The 17,656-nt window shown below is 43.5% G+C and overlaps 2 protein-coding genes across 2 annotated transcripts in view; one reads left to right on the top strand and one right to left on the bottom strand.

Moving 5' to 3' along the window:
- Nucleotides 1-3,313: 3,313 nt before the first annotated feature.
- Nucleotides 3,314-17,656, bottom strand: part of LOC308310848 (neural cell adhesion molecule 2-like) — a 111,002-nt gene continuing 96,659 nt past the window's right edge. Inside the window, exons 13-17 of the mRNA XM_080757297.1 lie at nt 17,223-17,342; nt 16,882-17,003; nt 13,692-13,866; nt 7,499-7,715; nt 3,314-3,471 (exon numbers count right to left, since the gene is read on the bottom strand). Of these exons, the coding sequence (XP_080613423.1) occupies nt 3,363-3,471; nt 7,499-7,715; nt 13,692-13,866; nt 16,882-17,003; nt 17,223-17,342 (743 nt within the window). The 3' untranslated portion in view covers nt 3,314-3,362. The remainder of the gene's footprint in view (nt 3,472-7,498; nt 7,716-13,691; nt 13,867-16,881; nt 17,004-17,222; nt 17,343-17,656) is intronic.
- Nucleotides 4,365-5,627, top strand: LOC308310571 (phosphatidylinositol 4-kinase type 2-beta-like; the record flags this gene model as incomplete). Its single annotated transcript, XM_080756957.1, has 1 exon — nt 4,365-5,627. The coding sequence occupies one exon, from the start codon at nt 4,365-4,367 to the stop codon at nt 5,625-5,627; it is 1,263 nt and encodes a 420-aa protein (XP_080613083.1).

Here is a 17,656-nt window from a genome sequence, read left to right as displayed (position 1 = left end):
GTACTGATGAAACCGTTTCACAGCAAACACAATGCCCAGCCCCTCCTTGTCCAACTGTGAGTACCCTTTCTCTCTGCGTGAAGAGAAACCAATAGGCTTCTCAGATCCATCCTCCATTATATGGGAGAAGACTGCCCCCACGCCATAGGGCGAGGCATCACAGGAAAGTGTGATCTCTTCGGCTGGGTCATAGTGAACGAGTAACTTTGTTGAGTGGAGAAGCGCTTTCACTTCTCTAAACGCTCTCTCCTGCGTTTCACCCCACTGCCACTTAGTGTCATTGTGCAGCAGATGTCGTCAAGAAACACGGCAACATGCGGAACGCCCTGCAGCAAAGTGTCCATGGTTCTTTGGAAAATGGCAGGGCTGGATGCCACTCCAAACACTAGGCGGTTGTACTTGAAGAATAACCCCTTGTGTGTGTTGATTGTGACAAACTCTTTTGACTCCTCGTCCAGCAGCAACTGTTGGTAGGCATGGCTCATGTCCAGTTTCGTGAAGAGCTTCCCCCCTGACAGGGTCGCCAAAAGGTCATCAACCCGTGGCAATGGATACTCCTCCAGCGTAGAGCACTGATTGACTGCCAGCTTGTAGTCCCCACATATCCTTGCCGTTTTGTCTTCCTTTAATACTGGAACAATAGGAGCCGCCCATGGAAAACTGAACAGGCTCGATGATGCCCAGCAGACGGTTCAGTTCCTCCTCCACAATACCTTTCATAGCAAAAGGCACTGGCCTGGGCTTAAAGAACCGTGGCTTGGCATCAGTGTGCGAACGGAAACGTGGGAGAAATCGCATTAAGCGCCGATGCCGTTAAGTATTTTTTATCTGTTTAGTGGCCCTGACTACCTGTTGAGAACTCTCAGTTTCCGCCGTCTGCCGGGCGCGGCTGCACTAATAACTTTGGGGTGGGCCCGTCTAGAGTTTGAATGAACAGGTATCAGTCAAAAGGGAGACATCGAAGAGGAATGATGGATGGGGAAGGATGCAAGGATCAACATACTGTACAGTATGAGTTTGAATGAACAGGTATCAGTCAAAAGGGAGACATCGAAGAGGAATGATGGATGGGGAAGGATGCAAGGATCAACATACAGTATGGAATATCAGAACAGGTTCTGACAGTATACATACGGAGATCTAAGGGTTTGAGGTCAGATGTGGAGTTGCTGGCCAATATTGATGATCAGGGATGTCCATATGGTCTTAATTGCGACAGCATATTCATCGTGCGGGTGTGCATTGGCTGGCATTGTGATGCTTGTACCCGTATGAGTAATAACAAATAAACACTCTTGTTTGTTGATTCTTGTTACAGTATGATATCTCTGGCAGGTGGAAACCTCATGTCCAAAGAAAACCTGATACTTTTCAGGATTACATTTAAAAAATAGCAAACGTAGCAGATCTACAAGCTCAAACTGCTACTTTTGGTACTGTATTACTAGTACGCTGTATTATATGTATTAGAATACCTTGTGTTGTACTTGCTTACTGTAAATCGCTCTGGTTTAAAGGAGAAATCCAGACCAAAACACATTAATCTGCCTATAATCCTGTTCCAACATTGCATGTTGGCCTTGAATTGTTTATAGATGCCCCGTGTTCTCCATTTTCCCTACACCTCCCACAGTAATATGCAGCTAGAATGGTACAGAAAGCTAGTTGTCTTCATTCTAATGCAGGTATTTTAGTAGCTCCAATTTCTTTTTTTATATATATATATTAATCGTGTCCTGGTACACACACTGTTTGTCACCCTCAAGCTGCCGTTCATATACAGTACAGAACCCAGGGCCGGGCGGGGCCAGCCCTTATTAGAGAACCCGCTGGGTTCTGTATGAACAAACGGTGCATGTATGAGTAACTAGGACATTAATAATGGAGAAAGGGAGATAAAAAGGTTGAAGCTTTTATACCATATCTAGCTGCATTATACTGTGGGAGGGGTGGGGAACATGGAGAACAGGGGGCATCTATGAAACAATTCAAGGCCAACAAACATACTGTTGGGCTGATTCATGGTCACATGTGTTTTGGTCTGGATTTCTCCTTTAAGAGTGTCTGCTAGATGCCTAAATTATAGTACGATCAAATAAGGCATTGATTTACTAAACAACACAAAGCGTTAGAATAACATGGAGACAAGAGGTTTCTTTCCGACAGCGATGATATCCATTTCAAATAAGACCATAAATGCAGACTCTTAAGGGTCACATCCTGCATTGCCACCATAAATAATTTAAATAGCACATCTACAACCTCACAACACATGTCGTGCATTGTACAATTTCCCCAAAAAGGTACAAGAGGCTTAACGTGGCTAACATAATTAATTAAAAGTGTGATGTCAGCTTCCCAAAAGGAAATGTATTAAATTTCGGCCTGACCAGAAGCAGAGATAACAATGAATGGCAGACTCACATCAGCTATTGAATAAATAGGAATACACTGCCCTCTGCAGGTCAATCTCAATATTCCCCCCTGCAATGCGTGATGCATTGCAGGGGGGAATATTGAGATTAGGTTCCATTTGACCTTGTCCTGAGACAATTAACCACCAGCACCGCTACTAGTAATCAGTGGTGTAATGGTGATTTTGTGTTTGGTAGGCTACTGCTATTTTCACTAGTTTGGGTCACGGAGAGACTTACATTGCTCTTTTGGGTCTCGAGCTAAATCGTTTGGGAAACGTTGAATGCCTGAGTGAGAAACAAGTATGGCGATACTTATTCAAGATTTACAATCTTTTATTTGTTACATCCCATATACAGGTATACGAGAGCAAAACATTCTTGGGTTTTCGACTCAACATCATAGCGACAAATATAAAAAATATCAATAAGTAACAATAGTAATAATAACAGTTAACTAAAATATATACAACAACAATAGCACACCATGTGCCTTTGTTAGGTGCCGTGTGCTACCACAATAGAGAGAGAGAGAGCTTGTGTGTGTGTGTGTGTGTGTGTGTGTGTGTGTGTGTGTGTGTGTGTGTGTGTGTGTGTGTGTGTGTGTGTGTGTGTGTGTGTGTGTGTGTGCGTGCGTGCACATCTGGGTGCCTCACACTCAAGACCATCTTCCTATATTTCCACTGTAATGTTTTCTATTTACACGCCATGCCTTTTCCCATGGGGCAATGGGGCATGGTATTTTTGTTGATGATACCCGTCACTGGGATTTTGGTCACATGGCACGTTGGAGTGTACTGTACAGTGTACAGTGTTGTACACTGTACTGTACTGTACGTTTGAAAGATTAATATTATTTTAGTTTGGGAACTACTGCTGTCGTGTCGTGTCGTGTGGGGGGGGGGGGGGTTGAGGAGGTGAAAGAGAGAGGTGGGCATAATTTTCCCATCATGCTTTGCTGTGGTCAGGTTGTGTGGTTAGACCGTTGTCAGAGTGCACTTTAATGTCCATAGAGTCTGTCTTCAGAGTGTCTTTGTCCTCCTTCAACGGTAGCTTCCTGTGACACACACACACACACACACACACACACACACACACACACACACACACACACACACACACACACACAGACAGACAGTCTGGAATTTCAAGACAGTTCAAATCATATTCTCTTAAATGAATACACTGCTTTGTACAGTAGTGACACACAGGAGCAGTGTCTTAGCCCTATAGAATAATATTAACACCAGACAATTATGTTTGTGATTTTCTAGAGCGGTGCCTATTGGGCACTGGCCTACTTGGAACGATGCAAGTTGGAAATTAATGCCCCACCCAGTTATTGAAGTGTTGTGATGTCACATCCCTGTTTTTTTTCTACAGCCAGGTTGAATTTCACCTAGCGTTAGTGTCTGATAGAGGGTAAAGAACAGGTTCTGACATATATCCATACTAATATTGATGACATCAGGGAACTCCTAATATGGGCTTAATTCCGACAGCAGGTCGCATTAACTATGATATGATCCCTGATTTACTATCATCCCTGATGATGTCATAGTGATGTCACGAGACCTGGGCACAATATATGACGTGACATGACAAATTGAGTGACATAATTGGGGGCTTTACTCATGTATGGGGATTTTACTATTGCTGATGATGTCATAGTGATGTCACAGTGATGTCACTTGAGGCTGACATTCGGTCGCAAACAAAGAAACGTCATAGTAAACGTCATAGGCATAGGCCTATATAAAGACATGCAGAAGTAAGATTTCATGCCCAAGGCATAGTTCAAGGAGGTTTCTTCAGTGGGAACATCAGAGTTTGAAAAATAGAAGCTACCCACTTTTTCAACTGATGTCCAAGGATGAGGAGGCAGTGAACATTTTGAAAGTATTAAAGGGAACATTAATGGAAATTTGACAAAGTTGTAAAGCGAGCAAAATGCTGTCAGAATGTGACCCGAGCAAGGCCGAGCTGGAGCCCAACTTTGGCCTTTCGGAGCCCCCAAAGGTGAAACCTGGAGCGGCTGTTCATACACTAGGCCCTTCTGATAACACCCATGAGCTGGAGAAGCATAGCAGACTGGATGATGAAGACAACATGGCCTCAAACTGTTTCCCAGACGACCCAGAGTTTTCCGATATCGTCCACAGTGCGGAAAAAGCTATCGAGAGCAGAATCTTTCCTGTCAGGATTTACCAGGGTTCCAGTGGGAGCTATTTCGTCAAGAACCCCAATGGGAAAAACGTTGGTGTTTTCAAACCAAAGTCAGAAGAACCTTACGGTCTCCTGAACCCCAAATGGACCAAATTCTTCCAGAAGTTGTGTTTGCCGTGCTGTTTTGGGCGAAGTGGCGTGTTGCCGAACCAGGGCTACCTCTCGGAGGCTGCTGCTTCGCTGGTCGACTTCAAGCTGGGCCTGGGACTGGTGCCCAAAACCAAGGTTGTCCATCTATCCAGCAAGACGTTCCACTACAGTGCAATCGAACGCTTAATGGGCATCATTCCGCCCAAGGTGGGTTCATTTCAACTGTTTGTTGAGGGTTACCATGACGCATGCTATTGGCTGAAACGCTTTGAGGCGGATCCTCCCCCGGAGAGTGTCAGAAAACAGCTGCAGGTGCAGTTCGAGAGGCTTGTCGTGTTGGACTACATTATCAGAAACACAGACCGAGGGTATGACAACTGGCTGATCAAGTACGAGAAGCCGGGAAAAGGGGCAGAGGGAGAGAAAAAGGACAAAGAATGTCCAGAAAACAGTCCAGACTCCTCCTGCATTAAAATAGCAGCCATAGACAACGGCCTTGCGTTCCCCTACAAACACCCCGATGAATGGAGAGCCTACCCTTTCTATTGGGCATGGCTATCCCATGCCAAAGTGCCGTTCTCCGAGGAGACCAGAGACCTGGTCTTGCCCCGTCTCTCCGACGTCGACTTCGTCCAGCACCTCTGCGAGGACCTCCACGCAATGTTCAAGGTGGATCAGGGCTTTGACGAGACCATGTTCGAGGGTCAGATGTCCGTCATGAGAGGACAGGTGTTGAACCTGTGCCAGGCGCTCAGGGATGGGAAGAGCCCTGTCCAGCTGGTGGAGATGCCCCCCATGTCGGTGCAGTGCGTCCGCTCTGGAGGAAACGCGGGCAGCCACATCCTCAAGCAAACCTTTCACTGCAGACGGCCCGTCTTTGCCTCCTGCGCCTGGTAGTCAGAACGTTGAGGAGGTGATCCAGAGGGTTGTTCTATCACCGGGAAAGAGGTGGAAAGGGAATGGCGAGGGCGTATATGTCTGTGTCTACTGTCCACGGGAAAAGTACCTCTTACATTTAAAGGATCACCGGTCATTGGACACCAGATGATGTAAAAGCGGCTAACCCAAGAACACCTGGTGTAGGACAGTGGAGGGAGAGCTGAAGACCTTGCATCACGCCTGCGGTTCTGAAAAAAGACTCTGTGGCCCAAAACAGACAGAAGTGGAGATCCTTTGTTGCCCTACATGCCGGGTGGCAGTTTGATGTGCAATAGGCCTATCTGTGGTCAATTTGGTTCCATTTATACCCTCTCAGAGACTTGATGACACAGCAGTAAAACAGATGGGATTATCTGCAAGAACAGCTCATCTTCATAAACTGATGTATGAGGGAAATAGAGTATAATAGTAGCACAATAGAATGGGTGTAGAATTCTGACTGTCTTCAATGGGATTAAAAGTGGAGAGTGGAGGCATTATAGGGAGTAAGCTTCGGCCTAATGCACCTACTATTTCACAGTACTGTAGGTGTCTCAACGTTCTCGGTTTGGAGTATTCAGAAAATGTAAACAAGGAAGTGAACGTGGTCTTGTGTGCACTTACTTTGACTTCCCAACAAATTGGAGTGCGCAGTTCCGATCTGCAACCAATCATTTGTCTAGGGTTATTCACACCACATTTTGTACATATAGTCCATGCATATTTCCCCTGTATAGATTTTATATATATTTATTTTAAATATTTATATTTATATATTTTTTATTTTTTTTGTTTCTTTGATCTTGTCCAACTCTTAATTCCGATTCCGATATCAACTGATACCGATATGCAGGCTTTTTTGACAAAAAGTAAACTATATTAAAAATAAAATAGCTATGATCAACATAATATCTAGTTCAGACCTCACAGATGCACAACAGACAGTAAATAAATCACACCCATGTGAAGTGCAGGGCTGCTCTTATCATCATACATCAATTTGCGTCCTCACCTTCGTCTTCAATGTTTGTGTTTACACAATGTTTGTGTTTACACAAACACTCAAAGCAGACAGGGCATTAGTCCGACATGCGTCTGCTCCCGTGCTTGCCGTTATGGTTACGTTGAGGAGATGAGGTGGGTCTTTTTTTTTTTTGGACCAATGACTAGTCTGAACAACGTACTGCACCCGGCCATTCATTGTCAATGACATTCAATGTTCAGACAATGTTTGTGTTTACACAAATCCTCAAAGCTGGGCCCCTCAAACAAATCACACTGGTGTGAAGTGAACAGTGCCTTCTATCATGATGATGATGAGAACGTCAAACTGACACATTGAGCGTATGGCACACACTGCCACACAGTATGGCATCCCCCTAATATCCTGCCTCTTCACATTCAGTAGATCCCGATCGTTTGTGGTCAGATGTAATTTTCTGGGGTCTAGTAGGACTATATGAATAGGCCTAATAATCTACGTAAAATTTTGCAAAAATACATATTTAGCCACTTTTTCCCTGTCAAAAATAGCTAAAACGAAAGAAAGCAGCAAATGAAAAAAAGAGAACAACCTAAAACAAAAGAAAGTTGTCATTTTAAAAAAATTGTGAGGGGCACTCTTATCATCATACAATCACACTTGTGAGGGGCACTCTTATCATTATACATCAGCCAATCACATTCCGTGCTACAGACACACACACACAAAGCTATGCGCCCCTCAAAGAAATGTAAAGATATTTTTTAATATCGTTTTGTGAACGGAAATTCCAGCTTCCTTGGTCAGATTTCGGTAAGTGTAGTTCCAGACTCTATATAGAATTTCATAAATGAAGGCATGCACTCACAGGTAGGCCGCTTTGCCCTCCTCCATGTCCTTGCGCTCCTTGGTGCCGGTGGAGGTGCTGTGGGCACACGGCGTGCTGCAGTGCGTGGCGATGAGCATGAGGACGCCACATTGGCGCAGGAAGAAGCAGCTGACGTCCACCGCCACCAGGAGGAGCAGCACGGAGCCCAGGCCCAGGCCCACCAGGACCCCCACGCCCAGTCCACCCAACACGGACTCTGCCGACACAGGGGAAAGACATAGTGTTGATTTCATGGCCCACCAGGACCCCCACGCCCAGTCCACCCAACACGGACTCTGCCGACACAGGGGAAACACATAGTGTTGATTTCATGGCCCACCAGGACCCCCACGCCCAGTCCACCCAACACGGACTCTGCCGACACAGGGGAAACACATAGTGTTGATTTCATGGCCCACCAGGACCCCCACGCCCAGTCCACCCAACACGGACTCTGCCGACACAGGGGAAACACATAGTGTTGATTTCATGGCCCACCAGGACCCCCACACCCAGTCCACCCAACACGGACTCTGCCGACACAGGGGAAACACATAGTGTTGATTTCATCGACTAATACTATGATAAAAAAAAATGTTCGTTGACTATACCTTTTTTTTCACAGAGGACAACTAAATGAAAACTAAGCCATGTTGACTATATAACTATATTGCCAATTTCGTCCGCAGTACCTCTGCTTTGTCACAAGATGGAGCACTTCACTAACGTTCCATGCGGTCTCATTGGGATGTCCAAAATTAAACTACTGTATACTATTGTATCATAAGCATACTGATTAGTATGCATACATACATACATACATACATACATACATACTTTAGGTATGCGGTCTAGCCTAACTTGGACTCAGGGGGGTGGACGCCTCTGCCTTGCATAGTCCCCAGTGAATAGGCATTTTGCCCTTCACTGGTAACCCTATTTTGGATTAGTTTTAAATATATGAAGGTATTGTGGGCTGGGCTTTTTACAAAAATGCCCCCCTTTTAAATACTACACACACACATACATACATGCATACCTACATACATACATTTCAGAAGTTTTAGCAGTTTTTAAGGACCCACTTTTAGGCCAGTGCACCAGAGCAAGCTTTTGCCTTTTTTTAAACCCCACCCATTTTAACCAAATACATACATACATACATACATACATGTAATACATAAATACATTTAAATATGACACTATTCATTATGAGGTGTACGCTATACAGTATTATTTTAGTTGTGCTTGCAGCAACCTTCTAATCACATTCGACCAGATTTGACTGGGGGACTGCCGTTGTGCAGCCTCCAGATTTTCCCCAGAGGAGAAAAACTTTTTATTTGTATTTATCCAAGCACAGGTAGACTCTTCACATAGGCTACTAGAGCATGTCTGAAATATATGCCAGGGCTGAAATCGACATGTAAATATGAAATAAATGTTCAAACATGTAGCTAGGTGTAATTCACAGAAGTGAACCTTTAAAGCCTGTTTTCTCAACTCGTTGTTTCTGTGGGAACGGAAAAATAGGGTACAGAGGATTTAAGACAAGATACCATTATATAATAAGCCCTTGTCGATCCCCTGGGGGAATCTCACACATGGAGTAGAATTATTGAGAATGATCATGCAATGCATTGTCTCCAAGATGCTATTTGGACAATGATACAACTGAACTGATGGGAAGAGAAGATAAGACATGGAGAGGAAAAGCGGATTGGAAGAAGAATAACGCAGGTTACAACAGAGGAAAGGAAGGAGGGAGGGAGGGAGAGAGAGAGAGAGAGAGAGAGAGAGAGAGAGAGAGAGAGAGAGATAACGACAAGTGAATCGGTTGGGTGGGGTGGAGGGGGGTTGGGTTCGGGGAGGAGATGGGTTTTTTAAGCTTACAGATTGGATCAATATTTTCTCAACACCACAGGTTATACTGTGGTGGATTTCACCATTTCAAGTTTATCCGAGTTCATCTGCTGTTAAAGCTGCACTTTCAGGGAAAGCAAACACCTCCGTCTCGCCTGAAGCAAGTGTGTGTGCTGTGTGTGCTGTGTGTGCGTGTGCGTGTGTGTGTGTGTGTTAAACGTTTTTGTTAGGCTAAAATCTGTGATCTGATCTGTGATGTAAATACAGTATATAGCACACTAAGCACAGTATGTAATATTATAATGTTTTGGTATTATCATTCTAAACAAACTGCTATGCTCCTTCTATTCTTTCTATACATACAGCTAACCAGATGATGGTTTTCACTGTATGTAGAATAGATTGTAGGCCAGTGAAAGTTACGTTGTGGAATATGTGATTGAACCTGACATTTCACACAATACATATTTGACCACATTGATTCCGACAACAGAATTATGAGGGGGGGCTTTATTCGACAATAGGCCTACATATTTCCCAGTGATGCACACTGCCTATGCCAACTCCAAACACACCATGCCAGCACTATTTGACCCCACTGATTCTGAAGACAGAAGTTACCACATTCAGAACGGGAACCCCTTTTGCTTCTGGGGGGTCCCTCCCTGGAACTACATATTTTCAGATGGCGGTCCGCAGCCAAATACAGATAATTCTGGGGGTCCTTGACGTGAGATAGTTTGAGCACTGCTGACATAGAAACATAAGGTTTTTCAGAAAACTGTTAGGATTTTTTTAGAATCGGCCTCAGGTCTAAATGGGTCAAAGGTGGAGGGTTTTATTCGGCAATATGAATGTATACGTGCCCCCACCCCATCCCGCATTGTCAGACCAGGTGTTGCGGGCATTACATTGGCTACAGTGCACCGACTCCAAAACAGCCCCACTGACATGGGTCACGCCAGCAATATTTTAACCCACTGACTCCAAAAACAAGATTTAATTAAAGGAGGGCGGGGCTTTATTCGGCAACGCAGATTACCCTGCCATGGAATGCAAGACCAGACCAGGTGAGTGCTGCATGCTAATATGGTATCTTCTACGCATTCGGGTTCTTGGAAACGCCCCCCAGCCACTGCGTTAGTTTTACTGAGGTTAGGTTTAGGCATTTACAGGCTGGCCTACAGGCATTTAGTTTTAGGTATGCTTTACTGAGGTTAAGGTTAGGGTTAGGTTTAGGTGTAGGCTGTCAATCACAGCGACTGGCCAGTCACAGCGCACCATTTACTCAAATGCGAAGAAGGAACCATATCAGCGTGCTGCATGCATAAAATTAGCTCCAAACAGCCTCACAGACATGATGCCAACACTGATTCTTAGTTAAATATACGTACCAGGATATGTGCAGTATATATATTTTTCCTCACAAACAAAAAGGTAGAGTAAGTTTAGTCGTCAATTAATTCCTCCCCACACACAAATGTGTGTGCATGTGAGGAGCCCCCGCCGTGGGGCCGTAGAGCCTTTGTCCTTCTCCTCCCGCCCAACACAGCCCGTAGGAATACATGCAGTGACAAATCCCCCTACCCACCCGGCTTCGCTCCCCCAAACACGGGCCAATTCATTGTGTTCACGTAGACACCGGGCAAATTAGGGATGTTAATAGTTAATCGATGAATCGCCGTTAAGAAATTAGTCGGTTAAATAACTAATCGAAACGTCTCTGCTTTTGCATGTGACGTGACAGACAAGACAGTGCACTTTTCAATTGATTCTACTTAATTCTCATACAAAGATGCCATTGCCTGGCCCTGTATCGTCAATGGTCAAATACATTGATTAAGGAATATAATGTGACTTTTGTATTCTTTCTGTATATCAGCAAAGTGTAGATTTTAATGTTAGACATTGAGGGAAATTAAGATTCTCCAAAAATGAAATTAAACGCTGCTTATCAACTAACCGGTTAATCAATCGATAAGCTTATCAAAACGTATCAATTATCTATTAATGCATTAATCGATAATTACTATCCCTACAGTGAATTCCAACATACGACCTCTGTGGTGTTATGTACGGTATATTATAAATTATTTATTATTTTTGACCAAAATCATGGAAAATGCTGCTCATTTAACCCTGATTGGCTAGTGATCTATACGGTCATTAGTACCGTTATTTAATTCACCTGCTAATGGCAACTTGTGGATTGGGAAGCCGTTTCTATGCATCTCACTGACGAGCTCATTACAGCCCGAGTGTCGATTGAACCTTGATTAGATATGAGGTGTTCCTCACCTGATCGATGGTGACTGAATGGACATTCATTGATTGGGGAAGTTAGAGGGTGCTAATGCTTTGTGCGATAAACAGAATCATTAGTGGACGTGACTTGGTGTTTTTTTCCCTGAGAGCTGAATTATAGTCTCCGTAAAGGAGTGAGCGAAAAGGGAAAGTTTGTCTGGAGGAAGTCCATAGACGAGTAAACAATCCACAAATCTTATCTGTTTGCATGCAGACAAACAAACCGAGGCACCGAGAGCCGGCCTGATGGGATTCACTGAAGAAACAAGTGAAAGAAAAGAAAGAAAGTGAAACAAGGACAATAACTTATAAGAGCAAACAGATTTCAGCTGATCTTTAAAAATAACAGATGCCAGAGGCAATGAATCACATTTCAAGAATCAATCTATACAATCCTTTCTACAAATGCCTAGTTCTCCCACTTGCATGATGAAACGGTTCAAACATAGCAGATCCCACAACTTTTTTATATCTGATACTGATATAAAATATTCATATCAAACCTTTCCAATGCTACTGTATGAACACAAATAAATACAAAAGCTATTTTACCGAGAGCTTGCTTTTGGAACTTTTCTTTTTTTGATAATTTGTACAGCGAGAATCTATGAGGGGGAGGATGATTCATCTAATGGGGAGAGAAAAAAACATCCATTTTGATTTGCTGGCATCGATTCCCGGTAAGTCTCATTCCCAGATGAGAGCGAGTGCCTCTCTGGATTTCTCATGTAGAGCTTTGATGACATTATTGTGCAGCTCATAATAATAAAACCTACCATGGCTTCTGGTTGTTGTACTGTTTTTGAGGGGTGCTAGCCCCTCCTATAGAGCGCCGCAGTCCCGCCCCCTTTCAGAAAAGCGAGTGGCCCAGGAAGTGGAAGCCCCATGCATTCTCCCATCGGCACTTTTAATATAATTTATTTAAAGACGGTTACGCCGCGGACAAAGCCAATTCGGATCGTGACGAATCATGACAATGAACACAATATTTTGGGCCGATCAAATAATTTATAAGACGAAAAATATAACAAATAGTGTTGTCTCCTGACTTTCTTTTCTTCTTTCTAATGATTTGATCGTCCCAAAATATTGTGTTCATTGTCATGATTCGTCACGATCCGAATTGGCTTTGTCCGCGGCGTAACCGTCTTGAAATAAATTATATTAAAAGTGCCGATGGGAGAATGCATGGGGCTTCCACTTCCTGGGCCACTCGCTTTTCTGAAAGGGGGCGGGGACTGCGGCGCTCTATACCCAGCTTTCCGGGTTTGTGTACCCCATAGCGATGATTTTATTGGCTGAGCAAAGTACACATTGAAGATAAAAATGAGGGCAGAAAAGTGAAGATTGAAAAGTGAGGATGCAAATTGTGATTGGCCAGAATGAGATGATGTATGTCTGATGATCAGAGTGCCCCTCACTTGTGTTCTTTCTTTCTTTCTTTCTTTCTTTCTATTGTTTTCATGGAGCACGACCAGGAACAAAAGAGTTTCGCAAGTGAGTGATAACTGGCACTCACAGCATCACAGTAGTATCACCATGGCAACAGCACAGGACGTCTGACTTTTGTCACGAAAATAAGTCAGTGTAAAACTACAGGTTCCCATGAGGAGAGGAGAGGAGTCGAGGGGAGGGGAGAGGAGAGGAGAGGAGAGGAGGGGAGGGGAGGGGAGAGGAGAGGAGAGGAGAGGAGAGGAGAGGAGAGGAGAGGAGAGGAGAGGAGAGGAGAGGAGAGGAGAGGAGAGGAGAGGAGAGGAGAGGAGAGGAGAGGAGAGGAGAGGAGAGGAGAGGAGAGGAGAGGAGAGGAGAGGATTTTTGACCCTGTTCATGTTAGTAGATAGATGGGAAATGTCGTATAGTTTGGACTTTGGAGATATACGATTCCAAATGGACCCTGGACGGATCTGTAACTCTTAAGGGTGTACACAGGGTCTTGAGTAATGGGGGGGTCCTTGGAATTTAAACTTTCGAGCGCCCGGAAGTGAGCTTCAATTCCAGCGAAGGGGGTTTGCCTCTTGGCGTTTACCTGTGATGTGTGGCTCCTGAGGCATGAAGAACTGGTAGAAGGTGGGCTCCGACAGGCCCTTGACGTTGCGTGCCGTTATCTCCGCCTGGTAGCGCGTGTTCCACTGGAGAGGCTTCAGCGTGGTGAAGTCATTGGAACCCGGCACCAGCTTGGTCATCCACCGGTCCTCTTTATCCTGAGAGAGAGACACACAGATAGAGAGAGAGAGAGATCCAGAAAACTGTTAATTTCGTTGACTAAAGCTATGACAAAAAATGTTCGATGGAAACTAAATAAAAACTAAAGCTAAGAAGACAGAAAATGATGACTAAATAAACTGACAATTTTGTCAGCAAATACAAACTAGACAAAAATGTTAGGGAGGGACTAGTGGTGAGAGAGAGAGAGAGAGAGAGAGAGAGAGAGAGAGAGAGAGAGAGAGAGAGAGAGAGAGAGAGAGAGAGAGAGAGAGAGAGAGAGAGAGAGAGAGAGAGAGAGAATCAATGATTGGAACGGACCATGCTGTACATTTCATCAGTGTGTGCAAACATCAAAAGAGAGTGGAGGAAGCAGCTAGCCAGCCGTGTTTCTATTCAATGAACAGCATCTCATCCACTGTGTTTAATGTGGAGATCCAGAGAGGAAGCCTTTTGGAATCTGTGACCAGAGCTGTGTTTTGGGGATTATTCACACACGCGTGAACACATCAGTGTTGATTTTGACAGCAAATTTTGATTTAGTTTTTGAATACAATTCCATTCAGTGTTAGTCATATTTTAGTCGTCTGAAATGTTTTAGTTTGAGTCTAGTTTTAGTCGACTAAATAGAGCGCCGAACTCCTGACGTCACTCGCTCATCCCCTGGTTCATGGACGTTTATCTCAATGGAGAATAACATGGGGTCATCTTAAAATCGTCTCATATAAGAATTGTGGTCCAAAAATAAACAAACTGTCTTGGCGAAATTGTCGGGGAGGTGGCTTTGTATCGTTTACGAACATCAGTCAGTCATGTTTCATGTAGTCTGTTTCTAGCAAAAATGTAACTAATTCAGCAGCAGTAACAATAGCGTTTTCTCTCAGTCAGTGAAAGTGAAATAGACGGGATGATTTGTTTATTTTACAAACACAGTTCTATGGCGATCTAAAATCCCCCTATGTAAAAGTACATGAATCAGTAGACTTATAGCGCCCTCTACCGATATTGACTTACAGACTTCGGTGCTCTATATAATACCATTTTAGTCGATTACGTTGATTTTGTCATCAAACATGTATTTTAACTAAACAATGTATACTTTTTTATTTTTTTACCCATCATTTTCTTGCCTTGATGGCGAGGTAATGGCACATTTTACACTTGGTTACATGCTGAAAATAGCCGATCTACAAGCTCACAATGCGTCGTATAGTGACATCTTGTGAAATTGTAGATCTGCAATTTTCAGAGTGTGCACACCCAAACTAAGGGAGTTCCAACCGCGCCTCTAGCCTATAGCAGGCCAGTCTGGTGCATCTCAGAAGCAGGACAGGTAACATGTAAAAAAGAAGGCACTGGAGCAGCTCAGACAATTTTAGATGATGAATTTAGTTGATGACCTGACGAAGATGTAACTTAAACATCGAAACGTTGTCACTTTTTATTTGCACCCTGTTATATTAAACTAAGGGCCTAAATTGTCTGAGCTGCGCCAGTGCCTTCTTTTTTGCATACAATCACTTAGTTTTACTGGATCTCTTCTCCACTAGTCCCTCCCTAACATTTTAGTCTGGCTTTTGAGGGTCGCTTATAGCCCATCCTATGCCCAGGGTTTGTGTAAACACAAACATTGAAGACAAATGTGATGATGGAAAAGTGAGGAAGCAAATTGTGATTGGCCAGAATAAGATGATGTAGGATGATGTATGATGGTAAGAGCGGCGCTAAAGGTGTAATGTAACCTGTCTGATATTTGTATTTTGTTTGTCTCTTAGCGGAGAGTTATTTCTACATTTATGCTCTGTTTTAATGGCTCAACAAATCCTAGCATCACGAAATCAATCGTTGTTTCAACATGTCACAAATCCAGGGCAGCTACCACGTTTTGGGAGCAAGAAACAAAATCAATGCTTTTTTAAGTTTTTTTATTCATTTAGGTTACTTGCAGTGAGACCTGTAATTATACTGCCAATATGACAGAAAAGGAAATGTAACCTCCAAATTGGATTGGCCTTTTGTGCACTGGCTGGCTTTAACTATATTATTCACTTTCCACTGGAACTGTTTTTGACTTTGTTTCAAATAACTGCGTTTAACATTCATCACATTATACTAACTATACTCTACCGTACTCGGTAGAGTTGGGCCTTATAATGCATAAGTCATCTGAGGTATTTTAAAACAGGGGAAACATCTGTGTAATTTTAGATTTTAGCTATTCAAAAATAGCAGATATATAGGCCTACAAGCTCTTTGTGCCACAGTAGGAGCTTGTAGATCTGCTATTATATATTTATTTTGTGTCAATTATCTAATGTGATGGGCTCTACACACCCTCCGCCAACCTGGGGAGAGCAACGGACTTGAAATCATGCTTCCTTCATGCATGAGTGTCCAAGTTGCTCCTTTACACCTGACAGGTTGATCTACTATTACATACATGTCTGTGAGTCTGTTTGAACAGTAGTGTGGATTGTGACTCCACAACTCTTCAGACATTTAGTGGACACAGTTTTTCGTTGATTTGGGCTGGAATGTCGGAGTTATGACTCCTTACTAACTAGACCCAAGGTTCCCAAAGTGGGGTCCCCCAAATTAATAGCATTATATCCATTATAGCTATATAACATTATTTTCTCACTCAACAGTAAACAAACATATACAGAATAAGTGTTTACAGGGTTACTATACCTGCACATTTATAAAGTTAAAATGTATAGACTTTTAAAGGTTTCATGACATTCATTTTCTTATTTTATTTTTTTTAGGTTTAAATGGTCGCATACTTAAATGGTCCTTTAAGAAAGAGGCAAACTTTTTGAAAATAGCTGAACTACAGAAGCTACAGTATTTTACTAATATTTATCTGTAGAACCGAAGTGCTTGTCTGTGCAGTCGGGTGCAGTTCAAATTATTATTTTTACACGGCCTGAAACGTTTCAAATCCATGTATTAGAACTATGGACTATAAATGATGCTCAAAAGAGTCAAGTTTGACACTCTGTGATACTCACGGTCTTATACTTGACTATGTACTCAATGATGGGCATTCCCCCGTCGTCCTGCTTGATCAGCCCCAGGCGGTAAGCCTTGCCCATCCCTCTCTGCCCGTGGACGGCCGGGGGGCTTGGTTCCCCTGAAGAAGGGATTGAACACATGTCTGTGAGTCTGTTTGAACAGTAGTGTGGATTGTGACTCCATAACTCCTCATACATTTAGTGGACACAGTTTTTTGTTGATTTGGGCTGGGATGTCGTCCCCCCTTGATTTGGGCTGGGATGTGTCCCCCCCCCCCCCCCCCAAGCAGCCAGATAGTGGAGGCATGGGAGTGAAACGAGTGGACTACTGGACTTACGGATGGGTAATGTCTGGAAGGTCTCCGTGTGGCTGAATTCTCCCTGACCCTTCCCGTTGATGGCTGCTACCCGCACCTGGTACGTGATGTTGGGCTCCAGAGGTGTCAGCACCACCGTCACTGCAGTGTGATGAAGAACACAGCACATAGTGTCACAGGACTTTATTTAGTTCAGTCCGATTAGATAAATCACCAATAGATTGAGACCAATAATACTGTAGCATGAGAACATGATTTGTATTGATAAAAATGATTTGTTTTATGAACTATATAGCATTGTATGTCCCACAAAATTCTAAAGTTACATGTAAACAATAACAATCATCCTTCCACAAATGTGGGCTTGACTGTGTTACTATGACCAGTACGACTTACTGCACAAGTCAAAGCGAGGACTGGTCAATCACAGCACGTCCTCGACAGAGACTCTTGGT

The sequence above is a fragment of the Protomyctophum bolini genome, assembly GCF_963924005.1.
Source record: "Protomyctophum bolini genome assembly, chromosome: 23".
Lineage (NCBI taxonomy): Eukaryota > Metazoa > Chordata > Actinopteri > Myctophiformes > Myctophidae > Protomyctophum > Protomyctophum bolini.
The sequence above is the reverse complement of the archived record's forward strand: the minus strand, read 5'-3'. Positions and strand labels throughout refer to the sequence as shown.